The sequence below is a fragment of the Pterocles gutturalis genome, unplaced genomic scaffold (genome assembly GCF_000699245.1).
Source record: "Pterocles gutturalis isolate BGI_N339 unplaced genomic scaffold, ASM69924v1 Scaffold53331, whole genome shotgun sequence".
Lineage (NCBI taxonomy): Eukaryota > Metazoa > Chordata > Aves > Pterocliformes > Pteroclidae > Pterocles > Pterocles gutturalis.
Window position 1 is genome coordinate 1 of NW_010099803.1, and position 8,818 is coordinate 8,818.

An 8,818-nucleotide genomic window follows, 5' to 3' on the forward strand; every position below is an offset into this window, starting at 1 on the left:
AAAGTTGGGGATGTGTGGAAAATTTACAAACAGAGTACATTATAGATGACTTCACTGCGATGCTGTAACACTGAAGCCCATGATTTTTACAGTTCTGAATATTCTATGGAAAAATAGTGATTGTTTAATTTACTACTTTATAAATCTCATTTCAGTGTAGCTAACTGAACATAGCTTAAATGTTGCCTGTAAGTCTGATGTAAAACAGTGTCTTACTGAAATATATAAACCTTGTAAACTTCTAATCAAAATTTTGCATTTTTTTTAAGCGAATCAGTATTGAAGGATCTCTATTATCTCAAGCCACCAAACTAGGATCAAATGAAGCCCTGATGAATTCTAGGAAGAAGGTTCCATTGGAACCCAGCGGGCTGGAGAGCCAATTTCAACAGTCAATTGAGCCAGCCTACAGCAGCGACCAGGACGAAAATCTTCAGGCTTCTGCTACAGAGCAGATTGATGCTGATGATGAAGAAGAGTCTGAACAGGTAGGAAAAAGATGTGAGGGAAAAAGAAAAACCCTTTTTTTTTCCTGGGGAGGATGAAAGAGGGATTAAAATTACCTGTAAACCAGCAAGGTGGCAGGAATGTGTTACAAGTGTTTGCAACTTTCTCTCATTAGAAATATTTTTATTTAGACCTCACACAATACTCTCTTGCAATTTAACAGAGAAGATGTAAAATTAGCCCCTATACAGAGGAAAAAATCCCCTCTTCTTAAAAGAGGTTTTATTTTCTTGACTCCTTTGCAGTCCTGAAGCCTGGTTCTGACAGAAAGCTGTTTGTTTTTAGTTGTTGAGCACAACTGACCTTTCCTTGCTTCTCCAGCTGATGCCATGAAAAAAACCTTTTTAGGCCACATGCAGAGACAGTGCCTTCGGGTCTCTGAAGCAAGGACTTGAATATTAAGTTAACATTCAGGCATTGCCACATGTGATGTGTTGTTTCTCGACCTGTGAGCTGCTGGCAGTAGCTAGGAACATGTGAACTTTAATATGAGAAGTCATGAGCAGGATTTCTGAAAGTTAGAATCTTTATCTGTTACTACTGCACGGGTTTTTCCCACTCTGGATGATGTTTCCACACATACGTTGTACTTCTGAAAGACTAAAACTCCAGCTTTGAAATGTGGCTGTATTAAAGAATCTAGATTTTCTGTTTGTTTCATTTAGTTGATGCTGAGGTTGTATCCTTGTGTGATCTATTTATTCTGTGAATTATCCAAAACCTATTATTGAAATTATTTTTGATGCTTACTATGCATTTCTTCTTTGAAATGACACTATTTGCATTGTAAGTCTCTGATAAAATAGTATCTCGTGCCAGTGTGGTGCAGTGTCTTGTAATTCTCCCTCTTCCTGACATGAGTAAGAACAAAAGAATGAATAAGTGCAAAAGAACACCACCATACAACTGTATAATAGTAGCTTAGTGTTTAATCCCAGGTGCGGCAACAATACCTTCTCAGATTCTCCTGGTTCCCACCATGTGTGTCCTTCACTCTGAGTTAATTTGGACACTGCCAGCATGTAACATTCTATCGTTCTGTTTGTTGGTTTCTTTTTTTTATTTTTTTTTTTTTTTTCCTGGGAATTTGGATGACAGCATATTTTTTAGCTTAGGCCTCTTTTTGGTTTTCAAGACTGCAAGTGACAAGACTTTGCAAATTGAATTTTTGTGTGACCACCTTCTTCTGATATAACTTTGGCTGCAAGATTAAGCCCTTTGCCTGGTCCAATTTCTATGTATATCTATACTTTTATACCCAGATTTTGCTTTCAACCCCATTTGACAAGCTGTATGGATTGATTTCTTTTAGTTGGTTATTGCAAATAAAGTTTTCTAGGCTCTGAATCATTCCTGTGGCATCTGTCCTCCTGGTGTAGATACCTGGCCTGTTCTAGCTGCTAGTAATTCTTCTGAAGAAGGCTCTACAAAGAACTGTAGATTTTATTACCCCTCCCTTGTTCTTTCCTTCTAAATTACAGGGAGTGCAGCAAAACTCACTGCAGAAATCAAAAGGGGGAAGAAAAAGACTAAATAGTCAAGCTGCTGAAAATGTTGAAAAACGGAGAAGTGTTAATGTCAACAAGTGTGAAACACAGGTATATAATTTTTTTTTTTTACTTCTGTTTTGCTATGCATCATAGATATGTCCAAGAAATCAGTGTTTTTCCTGGATAGACAGATAAGTCATCTTCTGTTTATGTAATGTATTAATGTTCATATAATTGAAACACTCATCTGTGTGATGATAGATTATTCCTTTTCGGGCAGGGGAAAAAAACAACCAACCAAACCAATCAGCACCAACTTAAGCCAAAAGGAATTATATTTCCCTCTCTTTCCCAACCTCTGGCCAAGAATATCTACAGCATCCTTCATGTTAGCATTAGCAGGCACGTGGCCTTGCTGTAAATTAGATCTGCTAGCTGAGCTGGATGAAAATTTACTCCAAAAAGACAGTGAAATTTTCAGTCCCACATTCTAGAGAGCATAACATACCTTTCTGCTAGGGTTATAGGCAAGGGGAAAGGGAGGAGAACAAAACTTTTGGCGTGAGCCCAGAGTCAGATTAGCTTAATGCAATTGTGAAACTGCAGAGTTGGCATAAAAGGTTTAATGTAACCCCTGCCAAACAAATTTGCCTTAAATTACTCATGCGTTAGCATGAGCCAGCGTCTTGTGTTTGAAGTAAGATGTTATTAAATGCCAAGAGTGAACTCTGAGCCATGGTAAGGATTAGGAGGCAAGGTAGCCTGGCATTGCCACCCTGGCTCTCTAGCAAAGAGCCTGCTCTCCCTGCCCATCTCCCCCTGACTCTGGGCTGCCGGACACCCTGGTGCTATGGCAGTTCTTTGAATGGAGGGAATCGCTGTATTATTGCAGGGCATAGGCTAACATTACCTGTGTATTTCAAATCTCCACAGAGCTCCAAGGACCCTTCAGATGAGGAGTCAACCCAGTTGAATACTGATCTTCCGTTTTCCCGCGCAGCTAGACAACCGCAGTTGCCTAGACAGTTCAGCACACCCCAGAGCAACTCGCTAATCATGAATATCCTGGGGGGAAGCACCTCTGTCAGAAACATCTGGACTGACCATCAGATCAGACAGGCACTGTTTCCCAGCCGGCAACCACCTTATGAGAATGAAGACGATGAAGACGATTATCAGATGTTTGTACCATCAGCATCTACATCCAATGCTAGTTCAGCTGTGGGTGGGGAAAGGAGCGGTTCTTCTGGGCGGCCATGCAGCTGGCACTTGGGGGTAGGGCATCAAAATGAGACTTCCAGCCCCACTCGTCACAAAATTGTTAGGCGGGCCAGTAGTGCTGGTGAAAGTAACATGTGTCCAGCCAGTGCAAGGTATAAAATCGGGGAGCATGGTTCTCGAAGGGAAATGAAGAGAGCAGAGGTGAGCAGTATGAATGCATATCCTGAATCTTCAGAGGAACTGACCATTGATGATATTGAACATGTTTATGATAATATAAGCTACGAAGACTTAAAGCTGATGGGTCTGACAAGAAGGGAGGAGACAGACTGTGGTCCCCAGAGATCTGCTAGGGACTCTCTCTATGAGGCTGAAAGCAAAAGCAGCTTAGATTCACCCTCCAAAAAGAGGGCAGCAAATCAAAGCAGGGCCTCCATTCGTGCGAGTAGGGATGAGATACTATTGAGTAGAGAAGCACCTGCTTCAAGTTTGGATGAGCTCAGGATTGTTGAGGACAACATCTATGACACCATAGTGCTTCCAGAAACACCACTATTGAATTTTAAATGTGACCCCTTAAAATGCTCTAAAAGGCAGAGTTTTCTGGGCCTGGAAAAAGACTTTGCCTGTTGTGACAATCTACGGCAGTTTGTTTCTGAAGAGAGTCTCCAGTTCAGTGAAGATGAAAGTCCTTACCATCGTGTTCCTGTCGACAATGACTATTTGAGCTTAGTAGATAGCTCCTCCAACTCGGATTCACTCTCCCATAAGTCTGCAGCAGATAAACTCTCTGAGGAAGTAGATGAGATTTGGAATGACCTGGAGAACTACATCAAGAAAAATGAGGAAAAGACAAGAGACCGTCTCCTTGCGGCCTTTCCTGTTTGTAAAGATGACATGCAGGAGAGGCTGCATGCTGGTAGTACACCTGAACTGAGTAAAGACGTAGATTACTCGCTGTCTACTCTCTCTCTGCCAGAAACTCCTATTTTCCCTAAAACAGTGAAGCCCAGGGCTGCCACCTTAAGCGAGGCTAGTCTGAGGCTTGAAGACACTACACCACGCAAGAACTCTTTTATGAGTCTGAACAGACCTTCCTTCTCCAGTGAGCTGCCTTTTGTAGATAGCCCGTATGAATCTGCCAATAGTGTTCTGTCCAGTGCGTATGCAGAGGGCATGGAAAATGACTTGGCTGTTGCGGATAAAACAAAGAACAGAGTTTTTATGATGGCAAGGCAGTACAGTCAAAAAATTAAGAAGGCTAACCAGCTTTTGAAAGTTAAAAGTCCAGAGCAGGAACAGGTGGCTAGCAGACAACAGAAACTGAAACACAAAGATCTTGCTGCTATTCTGGAGGAGAAGAAACAAGGGGGTCCAGCTATTGGTATGTTAAAAATATTTCTGTACAGATATATTTCTTTAGTAAATTTCAGTTAAATTTGTATACTGAACTGGAAGATTATTGCTTTTCTCTACCTTATTAGTATTGGTATTGCATTTTCTGTGTTACCATGGAGATGAGTTTTCTGTGACTGCTTCAACAAGAGTAGTCCTTTATATCACAATAAATTCTTGTTGTTACTTGATAAAATTGGGAGTAAATAGTGGAGTGGTGTCAGGAAAGATCAGTTCAGCTTAGTCTGGAAATAGACGTTATGCCTGAAGCACTATTGGCCTCTTTATAGAAAAGCAGTTATTTCCTTTAATACCAAGATCTTCAGAGTTTGACTAAAAAGGTGCATTTTCAGGTATTTTCACCTCCTAAGAAGTCACGTAGGTTTGTTCAGGTACTATCCACATCACACTTATAAGCATAAAGAATAGGGTCAGATAAGAAAGAGCTGGTCATCTTACTCTTTCTAATGAATGTGCAAAGTCATGGGTATGCAACAGCTTTGGAACTATTTTTGTCCATAGTGAATTGAAGCAAATTGAGATGTGGAGCCAGCGGACTCTGTGCACTAGAATGTCATTCTTGCCTTCTTGTGCTGTTTATAAAAGTCCCGAAATATCTTATCTACCAGGACATTTTCAGAATGTTCTTTTCCATTTTAACATGAAACAAGCAGTGTATTATTTGAACCGTGTGCTACACTGCATCCTGCATTGGCTGTTCACTGTGCAAGATATTTTATGCTGCTTTTTCTCAACACAGTGTACTGACAGGCAATGCAATGCATGGCTCTTCCAGCCTCTTCTTTCATGTTACTTTGAGGCTGAAGATATTGACATAATTGTAACTTTTCTCTTGACCAATAGCGAGGGTTTGGGGATTTTTTCAAGTTTTCACGTGACTCATTCGAATGGATTACTTGCCTCTGATAAGTTAATTCTCTCTCCTTTCTAGGTGCCAGAATAGCTGAATACTCCCAACTTTATGACCAAATCGTCTTTAGAGAAAGTTCACCTAAGATCCAAAAGGAAGCCAAGGCCACTCCTCAGGAGCCATCAGCTGGGAGGCTTTCCACGCCCATGGCTGCATCTCCTTCCCGTTCCCAGGCTGGCAGTGACTGCTCAAGAGCAGAAGATTGGCTTTTGCATTCTACATACAGTAACGGCGAGCTGGCTGACTTCTCTCCATGGTCTGAATCCCAAGACCCAAAGTCTAAGAGCTTGTATACAGAAGCTGGTACTAAAAGCAATTCAAAGCAGTTGCCATCAGCTGGCTCGGTGCCTTCCCTTCAGATTTCTCACCGTTTGCATGTCCCGGCGCAGAGGTGGAGCGCCATTATAAGCCAACCGAACAAAGAAAATTTACATCAAGATCACATCTACAACTCTCTTGGGAGAAGAGTAAGCAATGTAAAACCACAGGCATACAGCAGGTCACAGTCATCTTCCTCAATTGTGGTCAACAGGTCTGGAGAATCGATCGTATACCCTAATGAAATGGACAAGAAAAAGCTCAATTTGAATAGGAACTTCCGATTCAACAGCCACCAAACACTGGGTATTGCTTCAGGATGTACAGGGGCTGATATGAGAAAGCAGATCCCTGAAAACTGTTCAGATGTGATTCTGCAGGATTCTCAAAAAGTCCTGAGAGTGAACAGAGCCTCCGCTCTGACAGCACAGATGGCCACTCAGAACTATTTTTCTAATTTCAAAGACACTGAAGAAGGAGAAGGGGATGATGATGATGACTATGTTGAAATAAAGTCTGAAGATGAGGGATCTGACTTGGAGACTTCTCAGAACCAAACAAGGAAATCGGATCCTAGACTGTGTAACGCAGACACTGCTCCTTCTGAAACGCTCTGCGGCAAAACTGTCTCTTGTACTCCCGCAAAGTCCACCAGCAGCAAACACGCCCTTACCCCCTATCTGTCTGCATATAGTGATTCAGATAAACTGAATGACTACCTGTGGAGAGTACCGTCTCCCAATCAGCAGAATATTGTCCAATCTTTAAGGGAAAAGTTTCAGTGTCTTAGTTCAAGTAGCTTTGCTTGATGCTTGCAGTAATTTGTAGCTGTACTGCCTTATCGTGACAGAGTATGTGCTAGGACAGTCAGTACTGGCATCATGTATTTCTGTAATATTACACAATCAGACATTGTATCACAGTCATATTGTAAATAGATGTGAAATCTATCTTTTTGTAATGGTTTAGAGTCCTGGAAGTGGAAAAGGCCACATGTGCACTGTGTCTGGGGTCTCGCTCCATAGTGCAGGTGGACTTCTCATCTCCTCTTTAGCCTTTGCATATCTTCCCTTGTTAGGTGTGATGCCCTTTGCTTCTTACCATCGAACCAGGTGTGATGCCATTTGATTCTTAAACCATGGTATCATGTGGAAACCTTAGTATTTGGGCTTTCCAGTTGGTGACTGGTGTTCTGCATACAAAATACCCACATGATTACTGTGGTTACATATAGGAGCAGTTAGCTGAGCAGCTACTCCTGTGACTGTGCAGATTTCTGAGCAGCGTTCTGGTAATTACACCAACATCCTACTTGTGCAATTGCACATACTTTTTGCACGTTACTTTTCAACAGACAGATTCCAGGGGTGTGGGACCAATGTGTACGCTACATTACTTTGGAACTGGCTTCTTATGTTTTAAACAAAATCTAGTCATAGTCCTTGTGAGAGGTGCCAGACTGATAGCTCTGTGTCTGAAGCCTCTTCTACTTTCTGTCACTGCATAGTAAGCAGAGGACAGGCAGTGGCAGCTTAATATGTGAACCTGTGGATATGACGCAGTCCTTGGCTGGAGGATGTTTTGGGCAGTAGAAGGGGAGCTCTGCTGCTTGTGAAGGTGGCTAGACTGGGTTTGGTACCTCCAGTGATGGTGGTGTCTGTGACATGCAGGCAAAATGTTGACTATCATAGAGCCCAGCAGTGGGTGTGAATTTGCCAAGTAGCTGTGTGCAGTGGCGTGCAATGTATTCATTCAAGTCCCAAAGTCAATAATCCGGAGAGAGAATGGATCTTGGCCAGATGGTTGGGTGCGATATCAGTCCTGTGGCGTGTTTGGCCCCTAGGATGTTTCAGCCATACTGCTGGTTGAGTGGCATGCTGCCTTCCCCGGGAATGTATCTTCTGTAGTAGAAAATGATCTTTCCTGGTAGAGAGAGATGTATTTTCTAAACCAGCCAGGGCTGAATGGCACCTAATTTATGTATAAGAAAAGTAGCTTAAAAAGTGAGAATACATTCCATTCTTTTGCAAATAATGTATAGGATAAATGCTGCCCATTACAACAAGAACAGGCTTTCCAATACGATGCACATTTACTCCCCTTTGTCATCTTTGTTGCACAGCTTTGGATTCTGTTACTTGAAAACCCTGTATCTAAAGGAAAGCCTAAATATGTCTACACTGATCATCCTGTGTGATCTTGTTCTTTTTTGGTGCTTAAATTCTTTAGATTACATGGATAAAGCCAGTACTGAGTTAAACATATCACTAAATAGAGGAGTTTAATTGAAGTACTATTTTTACTAATCATGTATCACTCCCCTCAGCTACAGAGCACTGTACTTCCAGAACAGCCACCTATTTACTCCTTTGGCTACCAAGAGGAAAACCTCAGTTATCAGTGTACAGCTAATTACTTGTAGACTAAGATTTAAGGACTTGAATTTGTTAGAACGGATTAAATTATTTACCGCACTTATCTTGCATTGCCTAGGAACTGTTATTTTGAGGGCTGGTTGGTCATGGTACTTACTAGCTCATACCACAGGGTTACTTGTTATAATCAGCACATCCCCTGTGATATAGGACCCGCATCTATCTAGTAAAATCCAACTGAGAAATAATGTTGTACATATTTGAGATGACGAGTTGTAGCAGAGCCTGTATTTATTTAATATAGCTTGTAAAGTATTGTAAATACGAAGTTAAATCTGTGCTTTACACCGTCTAGATTTGTTTAAATGGCAAGGGCAACGCTGTTTAAATCGCATCTCACGCCATCAGTGGAGTTGGGGTGTGGGGGGGACCCCAAACAGAAAAAAGGGACTTCTACTTAGCGTGTAACTTCTTCCAGGGACCATTTCATACTATTTTTAATAAACGTTGAGTATGCAAAAGCTTTGCCTTCCCTTTATTGAAGTCGAGATGGTGGTTTGGGGGAGCGCGGGGGGCGTGGC

At 41.7% G+C, this 8,818-nt stretch overlaps 1 protein-coding gene across 1 annotated transcript; it reads left to right on the plus strand.

Moving 5' to 3' along the window:
- Window positions 1-269: 269 nt before the first annotated feature.
- LOC104460315 (pleckstrin homology domain-containing family G member 1-like) lies at window positions 270-6,671 on the plus strand (the record flags this gene model as incomplete). The annotated part of the gene is made up of 4 exons (XM_010077215.1): window positions 270-488; window positions 1,989-2,105; window positions 2,931-4,602; window positions 5,566-6,671. Coding segments are annotated over 4 exons (3,114 nt in total), but the record flags the coding sequence as incomplete, so codon positions are not given.
- Window positions 6,672-8,818: the final 2,147 nt, after the last annotated feature.